The sequence below is a fragment of the Olea europaea genome, chromosome 12 (assembly GCF_002742605.1).
Source record: "Olea europaea var. sylvestris chromosome 12, O_europaea_v1, whole genome shotgun sequence".
Taxonomy (NCBI): domain Eukaryota; kingdom Viridiplantae; phylum Streptophyta; class Magnoliopsida; order Lamiales; family Oleaceae; genus Olea; species Olea europaea.
The window spans coordinates 31,009,237-31,022,467 of record NC_036248.1 but is presented as its reverse complement, the minus strand read 5'-3'; the positions used below and the strand labels follow the sequence as shown (position 1 = coordinate 31,022,467).

Genomic DNA, 13,231 nt, shown 5'->3' with positions numbered 1-13,231 from the left:
AAAGCTCTAGAGACGGAACAGTGGAGGCCTTCAAGGTTGGCGTTCAACCTTTTTTTTTTTTTTTTTTTTTAGATAATGAGTAAATTACAGATATCGTGGAAAGCCAAGAATATTGGAATAAAGTAGCCACAAATAATAAAGCTACAGAATCACTGGTTTTGCACGTCGAAATTAAGCAAAAATCTTTATTAGGCCTATTAACATTATAATCAATAAAATTCATATCACTAAATCGATTCATCATTTAACTCAACCATATTCTTAGACACGGAAACAATTTTTTAATGAAGAAAACATGGAAAAATATGCAATCAACCAGTATAAAAAGCCACCCCACCAGTCATTTCTGTAGTATAAACAAGTTATCCAAGTCTAAATCACTTTGGGTTTGCACGACCTTCAAGCATCAGAAACACCGGGTTTGTGAAGAATTTGCTGATGTTGAGTTCGCCCAAGATTGATGTTGATCAGTTGGAACTTGGAAGTATACATCATCTTTTGCTTTTGCTTCGACATTCGACTGTTTTCCATTTTATTTCAGTCAAATATTTATGACTTAACTTTCATAAAATTTGAAACAGGATGTTGCTCAGGAATTTGAAGTTCATTTTTTTGCCAACTTTCGTACTGATAAGGAAAGATTGAGAAACACAGGTTTGATATGACCCCCACGCTACCCCACCAAAGCCTTGTCAAGTGGTTTTTATACATGTAACTAAGGTTTGATGATCGGTGATTAATGCATAGTAACAAAGGTTTGTTATTTGAAAATAAAGATGCACGAGTCTTCAATATGTTTTTATCTTATTTTTATCATGCACAATTTTCATAAATAATTGAAGGTGAGTTTTGAACTTAAAATATTTGAAATTATTAGAATTTAAACAATTTTTTTTTTTTAATTTAAATGTTAGTGTCATATACATTCCCATCCTTTGCAAGACCTCGTTTATACTTACTCAACTCTTCAAACCCCAATTCTCAAAATGGGTAGACATTTTTTACAGCAAAGTTATTTCAGAGACAGACGCCAAAAAAAAAAGGGAAAACGAAACAGATCAAAAAGAAGATTTAAGAATAAAGAACGAAAGAAAACTGAAGAAGCTCTATTGTAGTTTGTATAGAACGTATTTACAAAATCTTCACGAGTTCAACTATCATCGACATCGAGATGAAAAGGCTCTGGAAGCTAACTCGAGCATCAGGGAAGTCTGCACTCGTACCGTTTATAAGTTCCTTCTACAATGGCATTCTTGATGTTTTCAAATCTCCAGATTCTGATGCACAGAAAGAAGAAGGAAAGAAAACGTAAAAGAACCAAACAAATTTTATAAAGATGCAGAAAATACATTGTGAAATGCAAAATCACAAAACAGATACCCGGCAACCTGTAAAAAGGGTATTCAACAAAGTGGAAACAATGGATGTTGGAAGAAAATGGGTTGCTCTTGTGGGTTGACCCGACTCTCTTTGCATGAAAAAGGGTTTTGGAGGGACAAGTTGGAAATTAAATTTAAAACTTAACCTCCCACAACCCATAACTTCCATATTCCTCCCACTACACCAAAAACCATATGGAATGCCCGCAAATTTGTATGGCAAAATAAAGAGAAAAATAGATAAGATGTGTGGCTTGATTTTGGAAGAATAACATCTCTAAATTGGTACTTGGTTGTGGCTATCAAATTCCCTCCTTTGGTAATTGAATTTCTGATCAAAAAGCAAGTACAAGGCGGTGTGTAAAGCAAACAAATCAAAGAAAGTAATTCAAACTTGTTTGGGGATTTCAAGTAAATTCTACCACCCCAAAACTCAGTAGCAAGCATGCTAGTAAGATTTACAATAGAAAATCTAATCACGCTAATCTCGATGAAAAACTAAATCATAGCAATCGCATAAAAGATATAGGATGCATTTTGCTCATACAAGACATGGAATACCCTGATATGAAGTGGAAAGAAAGCAAAAAATAAACTTAAAACAAGCACAAAAGTTATACCGGTCACTTCTCCTCAACCACAGATCCATCTAATATTCCAACAACACAAGAATCTTAGAAGACTCTGTTAGACGTTTTGCTTGTTTTCTGATTTTATTATCTCTTATCACTCTTGTAAATACTACAATTAGGTATTAAGACTTAACCATAAACGGGATAACAGATTAGTGCTAAATCTTAAACTGGGAACACAGATCGACCCCCATGTAACAAACAGTGAATAGCTTAAAACAAGTTACATTTTCCTTAGTGAAATGAATATTCATAATTCTACATACGAAGAGCCAAAATTATAAAATGGACTGATGCAAGTGTTTGAAAACTACTATCTTTGAAAAACAAACTGGATCAGAGTGCTAAAATAAGGACTGCAATGGATCAAAGGGTTAAACAACTAGCTCCAGATTAGATTCTCTGTTGCTGCCACTAGCATATCTTAAATGTAGAATCAAAATTATTTTGTATTGCATATGAAAAGATGTATGGTAACAATATCAACTAGCATTAACTAATTCGGAGAAAAAGATTACCTTCTGATGAGGTCGGAATCACAACAATATGCATAGTTGCATTATTGGGAGGAAGCTGTAAATGAAGAGGGTAAAGCTTTCCATTCAATGGACTTCGTGTACATACAGTAATATTATCAACTCCCAATTCCTCCCCTAACTTTTTCGTCAATTCTCGAATGCCATTTCCCTTAAATGTAGTACAGAGCTCCTCAAATCCTTCATCAATTTCCCCATATTCGTTGGCTATATGAAAGTAAATCAATCTGCCATCGCTCCAGTTCAATGGTGAACTAATCAAAGAATCATTCGACTGCAAAAGAAACCCCCAAAATGTAATCAGGATCCTAAGAGATCTGAAGCTAATTATCGAACTCGAATCAGAGTAATTAAAAGCATCATTTCTTTCACATTCTTATTTCGACTTCAGTGGCATCTAATTAAAGCATTGGATTGAACATGTATTAAAACTGCATCGACTAGAACTAACCCTTAACATCGACTTGTAATTGGAGACTGCCTAACATGCTTATTTAGCCACAGCAGGCCTTTCACGGGCAATGTGAGACTTAAAAGTAGCTGTTACAAAATTCGACAACTTGCTTAAATTTACTTTTATCTTTTATTTCTACATTTCCAATTCCAAGCTCTGAATACCTATTTTAGATTAATTTTCTTATTCGTTTTCAATTTGGAGACCAGATGAGAAATAAACACTCAAAACAAGATTAAAGAAATACCTCTGGTCCAGAAAAGGTGGCAGAATTTAAGGAAGGAGTAGGCGGTGAACTAGAATCCGAAGCAAAAGAATCCAAGTTAGCAGTCAAAACTGGCGGCGCCAACGCCGCCGTCGGCGACATAACCAAGATTTCCACCACATGCACATCCCAGAAAACCCAATCCTGGGTCGCAGTCCGATGAGGAATATCATGTGTAACTGAGTTTCTCCACGGCGGCAACCCGCCATTAGCCCTCAAAAACTGCCCATACCTGTTCAAGAAATTTAAATGAATACACTAGCTCCTTTCTAATAGCTTAAACATTTTTAGGCGGGTTAACACTACCTCGTCTTGAGTTTCACAGAACTGCCATGGAGAATGGGTTCCCATTCGACGGAAGAGTCGAGCCTCCCAGGCATTGTTTGCAACACCTTACGCCCCGTCATACCCAGCAAAAATGGCTTGTCTGATGCTGTTAAGTACTTATTATAACAGCTTTTGAGGCGGATTATGTTGTCCGAATTTTCGACAAATTCTACTGTCCATTTTGCATTCTTTGATGAACCAGTCCGATGTTGGGTCACTAATTCTTCGTCTTCTTCTGCTATTAAATACTTGCTGTGCACACTTTTCAGTCTCACTGCCTTGGCGTTTTGGAACAGATCCATTGCGGTGGTTCTTGTGGTCAAGCTCAAATTGCTCTTTAATTGATAGATTTTTTGAACAGGAAGGAATTAGGGTCAGTTTAATTGAAAAAATAGAATTTGAATGGAAACAAAACGAATCCTAAATAATTAAATTATTTAGAAATTATTTTGTTTGGAATTGTAAATTATTCACGCGGAAAATGTTGAAATAAAAATTTTTTTAGTGTTCGTTTAGCTTTACTTTATATGAAAATTGTCAATTAAAGGAATGCATTTTATTAATATTGGAAATGAAATTTGTTTTCATTGTCAAAAAAAAAAAAATTTAACCAAGAAAATCATCTATTTTTTAATATTCGTTTGGTTTTGTTTTACATGAAAATTGTCAATTAGAGAAAAATATTTTTTTACAATAATTCTTAGAATTTGTTTTCATTGTTAAAAAAAAAAAATGCTACAATACTCGAGAAAACCTATTCCCATCATATAGGTGAGAATTGGTTTTCCATGAAAACCAAAAAAAAATTCATTTTCCAAGGAAACCAAGAAATGCAATTCCATGGAAAAGAAAAACTATCAAACACCCTTAAAATAGAAGTTGGAATTGATTTTCCATTTTATAGGGAAAATTTTCATGTATCAAACATACCCTTAGTGTTGGGTTTTTTTAGGCAATTTAGGATGGGTTGGAAAAGGTTGAATTAATTGTTTCAATGGTCACCGAACTTAAGTCCATGTATTTGATTAATCAGTAAAGTTTAAAATGTCGAGTTTTGATCGCTAAACTTAAGTCAATATCTTTGATTGCTCACTGAAATTTAAAATGTTGAATTTTGGCCACTAAACTTTAAAAAATGATATATGTTACTCATTAGTATAATTATTGAATTTTGAAAAATGTCAAGTTTACAATAAGTAATGTAAAACTTTTTTTTAAAGGTTAGTAGCAAAAACTCGACATTTTAAATTTCAATGACTAATCGAAGATATGGACTTAAGTTTAGTTAGAGACCAAAACTTGACATTTTAAAGTTCAGTGATCAATTAAAGACATAAACCTAACTTCAGTGACCATTAGAACAATTAACTCGGTAAAGTTTGATTTCTACAAGGATATGTTCGTATGTTGTCACATGATCACATGCGTCAAGGTTCATAATTTTAATGTAGTCATCGATTTAGAGATGTCAAAAAGGCTCGGCGGCTCGGGCCGAGCCCCATTTTGGGGACACGGGTCGAGCCCAAGCCGGCCAGCGAGCTTATTAAAAAAAAAAAAAAAAAAAAAAAAAAAAGAGGCAACAAGGTAGAATTATGCCAAGTTTTCTACCTTTAAAAAGGCAATTTTAAAGGTGGGAAAAAAAAATCAAGCTTGCCCGGCTCGGCCCGTAAAAGCTTGAGCCGAAATTTTTTGGCTGCTCGGGCTCGTAAAAAAGCTCGAACATTTTAACCGAGTTGAGCTCGAGCCTAAAATTTTAGGCTCGGGCTCGGCTCATTGACATCCCTACATCGATTATATATACTATGTATTTTAGTAGCCTATTCCCTACGACACTCGAAATTAATTTAAAACTCCGTTTGTAGACTTGAAAAAATATTTTTCCATCGACTATGACGGTTGAAATGAGACAATTTCATATTTGCAAAGGCAAATAATATTTTAACGATTCGACCAAGGTAATTTCATACCCAGAAATGTGAAGAATCGGTGATTGAGATTTGTGAATGTGAGGTTTATCACACGCCTTCATTCAATGATCGTAAAAAAAAAAAAGGACTAGGGATCTTTTTAAAAAAAAAAAGAGGAGAGATGATTGAAACCCAAAATAGACTATTCGTTAAGCATTTTATTCTAGTCGGCTTCGAATGTGACAAAGGGTGTCAATTTGGCTCGATGAAACCCCCATTTTGGAGCATCGATTCAAGCCCAAGAAACCGGTGTGGCTCGTCAGATCGACCCATGTCATGAGCAATTTTCAACTCGTAACAAGTCGAGCCTTAAAAAATAAAATTAAATCAACTACCTACAAAACTTAAAATATATATTAAAACAAAGCTAGCACCTCGGGGTATAGTATAGTGGTTCAAATGACAGGAGTAAGGTTATCTCACACCTTGTTGACAGGCGCAGTGTGGGGGTTCGATTTCTGAAACATGAAATTTGACTTCTTGTTGGCACAGTGTACAGGCAGCTCTTGTTCCCTGGCCTACTGGAGCATATCCCACGATTTACCTCCCTCACAAAATTCTAGGGACAAAACGGTGGAGACCCTCAAAATTGAGATTCAACCTTTTTTTTTTTTTTTTAAAACAAAGCTGCCTAAGGCAACAGTTAAGGCGGCACCAGTAGGCAACAGCTGCTGCTGCCTACAAGGTACATACTGCTGCCTTAACAGGTAGCTAGCCTTTCGCATGCACTACCTACTATTGCAGGCTAGCTAATTCTTAAAAAAAAAATTAAAAAAAAATGATCTTGCTAGTTCGATATCGAATTTGAAAACCTGGTGTACCGATCCCCTCACAACAGGGGGGTCCACAATTTTGTTAATTCGTCATGGACCCCCTCCTGTTGTGAGGGGTCGGTACATTGGGGTGTCAAATCCGGTGTACAACTATCAAAATCCAAAAAAAAGTTTTAAAAAAAATCCAATCGAGCCAAATGTTCTTGTCTAGTCTAGATTTTTTTGATCGAGCAAAAGCTCAGCTCGGGTCAAAAAAAAGTCTGAACCATTATTACTCGAGTCGAATTCGAGCTTCAAGTTTTGACTTGAAAGTCGATTCGACTCAACTCGTTGGTATCCCTAAATGTGATCCTATACCAATACCTACACCTATAGAGGGAATCAAAATTTTCAAAATCTTTTTCTTGGTCAAGTGCAATTGATGCAATATACCATATTACCATGTGTATGTAAAAAAAAAAAAAAAAAAAAATAAGGGTTCTTGCTGCGCTTTACCCAAAGTCCAAACTTCAATATGGATTATTCTACTTATTCTTTTCCTCATTAAAAGTAAGAAGAAACCCTTTTGGGTGGAACCATAAAAATTGGCAGAAATAAATTCTTCATTTGGAGAAATTTGATATTTCTGACCTTACTTTTGGTATGAAAAAAGCCATGCTTCAACAAGTATATAGACAATGCAAATTAGGAAACATCCTTAAAAAACAATTGCTCGAGACCATTGACCTTATATACTAGAATAAAATAAACTTGTCGTCGAAAAAATAATAATGTTTATAAAGTATCAGACGAAAACGTACCTTCTTCATAGATAATCTGGGGGAGGGAGAATAACAAGAGTGTAATCTAGGGGAGGGAGAATAACTGGAGTGTATCGATTCCGGTGACCCGAGGTCCAACCCTGACAGTTCATCCGAAACCGACGAAAAACTCGAAACCATCGATAAATAATGTGTCGAGGACTCATTTTCGGGAATTTCAATGGCCTCTACATCCCATAAAATCCAATTATGTGTAGAAGAAGTATAAGGACTATCATGTGTAATCGAATTCCTCCAAGGCGGCGTGCCTCCATTCGCACGTAAATATGTGCCTCCGCAGGCCCTTAACCTTACTTGAAATCCATCCCTTATAGGCTGCCACTCAATTTTCATGTCCTTGATGTTTTCCTGCAGGGTTTGGAGGACTTTGTGACCTGTCATGCCTAATAGGAAAGCCTCATCGGAGGCGGTGAGGTACCTGCCGTGGCAGCTTTTGAGGCGGAGGACGTGGGGGTTGTTGTCGACTTGCTCGACTAGCCACCGGGCTTTTCGTGCTGCACCATTTCTACTCTGCCGAGTGGATACTTGATCATCATCGGCTACTAGGTATTTGTTCAAGTGGCTTCTGAGTCTAACAGCCTTAGCCTCTCTGAAGAAATCCATAACTATTTGATAGTTTTCAATTATCAGGTCGGAAATCGGATAGACAAAGTCGAAAAAAGGATTCTTCGCTCGTGTTCAAAACCGTACAAAATGACACTTAATTGGAAGAGTAACAGACTGGATATAGATATAGAGGGGTGGAAAGAGTCTTTGTCTGAGAGAGATGGGATAATTATTATAATTGTGAAACAAAGATTTATTTGGAGTATATATGTTGATCATATTCAGACATCTTTGTACCTTCATACACACGAAAGATTGCAAAAGGTTGAAAATTATGTAGATAAGACCTTAACGCTCTTCGGAAGAACAAGGTGAGAAAAGTCGACTTGTGAAATTTCAAGGTGGCATCATTCTTCATGCTAAGAAGTTTCAGTATCCACGCGATTGGAATTAGCGTGCAAGAGTTACAACATGCCTTTAATATAGGGTTACGCTTGATTTGCAATTAGAGTTATGAAGTAAGCTTAGTCAACATAACTAAATATATAGATACAGTTTGTCCCTACTAATACGACATGTCATGGGTCGAGGTCGTCGAACTCTTTAGTTTGAATTCATAGTACTATTGAGGGCTCATTTGGTAAGAGTTTTGAAAAGTTAAAAGCTTATTCTGAGGTTTAGAAATTGTTTTTGAACAAGTTTAGATAATTTTTTGAAAGTATTTTGTTTGGTTAAAAGATTTTTTAGAATAAAATGAACAAAGAAAGCTTTTCAACAAGAAGAAGCAAAAATAGAAATTGGTCCTAAGCGTATATTTGAAATGATACTTGATCAATGACACAATCAATGCGACTTAATTGATATGTCATAGTTCAATCATAATATTCATTATGTGTTAGTTCAAGAGTAATTTGGTCCTCTTAGAGTGCCATTGGCACTTTTGTTTACATTCCATGAGAAAGAAAGAGGGCACTCAATCAATCGTAGTGGAAGAAATGTAAATGGATCCTATTACATGTCCACTAGATATTGCACCAAAGTGTGTGGATTAGGACCTTATGTCAGTGATTCCTTCATCTGCCGTTCATTTTATTTCATTAAAGATCTACTTTACATGTCTAATTAATAGTTTTGGTTACTTCTATCGTGTTAATAACGAGTTATTTCGTGAATAATTTGTTTCTCTAAATTAGAATATAAAACTCACAATGACAATATTGTGTGGCGAGCATTTTTATTTAACTTTTTCTATCTATAAACATTGTCATTGAATTAGAATTGAACCTAGTTATTCAATTCGATTGGGTTTCAATTAAAATTTAATGGGTTTCGCTTTTTAAAATCAAAAGTCGAGGTATCCTAGTTCAGTTCTTAGCCCATGTCGGGTATTGATTAAAATTCAGATTTTAATTTAAGTTAAAGTAAACAATCAATTTTAAAAACATATTTTATGGGTCTCACAATTTTTCAACCACATATTTTATCAACTTTTATCAAGAACTTTAGCAACAAAAGTAAATTTTAATTTGACTCAAAATTTAAATAGTTATGATATCTCAATTTAATCAAGCATTAAAATAATTTTTAGTAATTTACGTGAATTAACATATACTCAAATAACAAACGTAACGCTTGAAAGTGAAACAAGTAATTCTATACAGCAATTTAAGTTTTACAATATTTTCTAAAGCATAAAAGGATCCAAATTTAATTGAACAAGATCCGTTCAATTCTGGTTCAACTCGATTCCATCAAACTAACCCATGCAATCTCATTAAAGTTGAACTAAATTGAAATATTATCATCCTAAATGATTTCATCAAATGTTATAGAACTAAATTTTTCTTTCGATATAGTTCTACCACTATGATAAATCCTCTTTTGATTGGGGTTAAAATCAAATTTTTAATAGATTTTGATAAAATATTTGATTGAAAATTGTGATATCCATAAAATATATGGTTAGAATTGATTTTTGACTTTGACTTAGATTATTCGAATTTTCATCGATGTCAAACAAGGGATAAAATCCTAATTACGTTGAGACATTTCTTATCCCAAGACAATAATTAACTAATGAAAGAAAGAATAAGGGTTGGAAGTGGAGACAGTTAGGTAACGTGAGTGGATATCAGTACGCTATGATTGCGCGTGGGCATTAAAAATTTTACCGGGTCTACTTTATCTAGAAGCACGCTGAAGCCCGGCCGGCGTTAGCACCGGTTCAGTCCAGGTGTAACTATTTAGTCAATGGTAGTTAAAAGAAACTAAAATTTTAATGTATTATATAGAAAATGTCTACATGTCAGAGTTAATTGTCAAAATTCATGAAATAAATATTATTTAGGATTATAACATCAAAAGAAACAAAATAATGTGTTAGAATTTCTAAGTTATTCGACTCCTAACCAAGTTGAAAAAATAAATAAATAAATAAAATTACTTACATATCTTATGCCTAAGGTGTTCTTTTTGTGCCATTCATATTGATTAGGCAATGCCTTCAATCTAAGGCGTTTTGTTGTATTGTGGGCTACCTCACTATTTTGGTATTGAGCCTCTCTATTTTATCATGGGTTGTTGCATGTGTTGGGCTATCGGATTATTTGATAACAGCATGGGTATTGAAATGCAACTTTTGCTTTAAGTGGTTGGTTGAGCCTAACCTTACATGAGGCATACTTTTGACTGTTGGATTTGATATTTTTGGTGGACTGTATAAGAGTCTCTCTCAACTCTTCGATTGTACTATGCTTTGTGTATTCTACACTACAGGAAAATGTAGTTTTAGAGACGGAATAATTTGTTGCTGAAGCCCCGAAATCCGTTGGTAATCACCTTTAGAGACAGAATCAAACAGTCGGTAAAATCCGTCGACAAACACCCCGTCAGTAAAAATAGCGACGGATTATATATATCCGTCGGTGATAGTGACGGAAATATCTGTCACTGTTCACCAACGGAATATGACCGTAGCTAATTGGTGACGAAAAATGTCGTCACTAATTCGTTTGTGGTTAACGACTGTTTATATACTTGTCTCTAAAATAGCTACAAATAGTATGTTGCTGTTTTCGTCGCCTAAACAGCTACAAACCTTCCATTTGTGGTTGTCGTCGCTATCTACCAATGTATTTTTCGACAAAACTAATTGTTACAAAATATCTACAAACCTACCGTTGTTGTTTCCATCGCAAACTAGCGCAAACTAGCGACATATTTTCGACGAAACTAATTGTTCCTAAATGGCTACGAACCTGCCGTTGTTGTTTTCATTCAAAAGTTTGGATTACAATTTAAAATAATTCCATTAATTATTATATTAATATATTTCTGTTGTGAATTAAAACTATACAAAATTTAAAAATATATAACATAAAATCATAAATAAACAAAAAAGAAATACAACTATTTTCATTCCATTAGTTCAAGGTCCAAAGTTACAAAAATTAGATCGATTTTGCTTCCATTTCAAAAGTCAATACTAAAATCATACACTTGATCAGTTAGCAAAAGAAAGTTCTAGACATTCAATGGTAAAATTTTATAAACAAAATAAACATTTTTTATGCCCAACCATTGAAGATCATTGTGTTCAAATGATTGATCTTGTGATCCATTTCTTTCTCCCAACATTCGAAGTATCGTTTGTTCGAACTCAATGCGCTTCTTCTCGCCTATCATCTTCCATTTTTTTGAAGTAATCCCTCATTTCCCTTGTAAGCTGATATATCTTCTCACAAGCAAAATGAAATTCGTCTTGTAAAGTTATGAAATCAGCATGTCCATCATATGGAACATTAGGTGAACCAGAGGAGGTGACATCTTTGTGCAAAGATTTTCGTTGAATACCAAGCCCATATAAGCGACCACCTTTACAAGGACCTTGAGTTGCTTCACACCATGCTTCAATGTCAATTTCAAGTTGTGACACATTTGAACCATATTTTTCATGAATTGCATTGTCATATTTTTCCTGTAACACAAGAAGCAGCTTAGCTTTATGAAAGGGAAAAAGGCATGAATTACCGTTTATTAGAAGTGAAACTAGTAACATTGCTCAGCCTATTCTCAGTACCACAGTAACTAATGCTATTGTCCTTGCAATTTACACGATGCGGACAAGTCAAAAACATAAAATTGAAGGGTCATTCAAGCCGTAACCATCAAAACATGTTTTCTGCATCACCAATCAGTTCTACATACATGCTAGTTTATATCATTTCAATGCCAAGGAATGAAAATGGATTAAACAATGCTATCAACCAATTTTCTTTAGAAAAAAAAATAATAGATAGTCATTCAATGTTGCTTTAATAAATAACTTAAGTTAGCTGGGAGATACAACATAAAGTTCTTCATTACACATACATTAGACCCTAAGAAAATTAGAACTGGTGAAGTCTACATAGTCCCTAGAATCAAGAATTATTCTCATGCCAATGTTGAGCTTATCAATGGAAAAAATCTTGAAATTGATTTTGTTATTTTGGCAACTGGATATTGCGGCAATGTCTACTCATGGTTAAAGAAAAATGAGTTCTTTTCAATGTGCATGGAATCCCAAAATCGGCCTTCCCAAATGGATGGAAAAACTTGATTTGGGTTGTATGAAGTTGGAAAAACAAGGAGAGGACTCACTTTTATGTTTTCTTAACACTGTTTGAATATTTGGATTGTAGTATTTCTTCAACATTTGACAAAAAATGAGTTCGGTTAAAAAAAGAAAGGTTGCGTTCTTCACTAAAATCCCAACAAAGAAGAAGAAGAAGAAGAAGTTAATCATTCAACCACCGTTTAGTGTCTATGAATAGCTAACTGATAACATAAAATGTAGAGCATAGAGTCTAAGCAAAACTAAATTTGTTTCTACTTACCCACACAATTCATGACTTGTTGTCTACAAAGTCTCCTTCTCCTTTGTTTCGACGGTGTACACGTTCGAATAATTGTGAAGCAGTAGGTGGCTTATCTAATTTCTCATGCTGAAAGCAATCAATAAATGAAGATCAAAATTTTGAAGATTCTTGATTGGGAATAAATCAAACAACATGTCACGCATAATGTGTATAAACTCCTTGTATTGAAGTCATGATTTCTCTATCATTAGTTAGATAAAAAAATGTTTGCATTTGATTTACATATATGAAGTAGTGATGTAGACAAAAAGAATTAGTTAAAATCTATCAGTGCAAGGAAAATGTGTAGCAGCCAAAAATTGATATTTTGGAACATCTAAAACCCTCTGCAAAGTGAATGAAGACTTTCAACAACGTGCTGAATGTGAAGACAATCATGCTGGTTTTTTTTTTTAACTTAATTTTTGAAACAGCATGTTAAACATAAAGACAAAACATGATGACTTTTCCCAGATTGATTTCAGTCAGAACAAGCTGAAAATAAAGACAAAACTTGCTAATTTTTCCGAAATGAAATTCAGACAGTACACTGATTTTCCCACATCTAACACAAAAATGGATATAAAAAGCTCTTCGTAAGAATGAAATTTTGGTATAAAAGGAGTATAATAT

General features: G+C 34.4%; 1 protein-coding gene across 1 annotated transcript; it reads right to left on the bottom strand.

The window, feature by feature from the left end:
- Nucleotides 1-931: 931 nt before the first annotated feature.
- On the bottom strand, nt 932-8,193 carry LOC111406389. Its single transcript, XM_023035819.1, has 5 exons — nt 7,134-8,193; nt 3,573-3,928; nt 3,249-3,498; nt 2,530-2,821; nt 932-1,277 (listed from the first exon to the last, which is right to left on the bottom strand). Exons 1-5 carry the CDS (start codon nt 7,755-7,757, stop codon nt 1,240-1,242), a joined length of 1,560 nt encoding a protein of 519 aa, XP_022891587.1. The 5' UTR covers nt 7,758-8,193; the 3' UTR covers nt 932-1,239.
- Nucleotides 8,194-13,231: the final 5,038 nt, after the last annotated feature.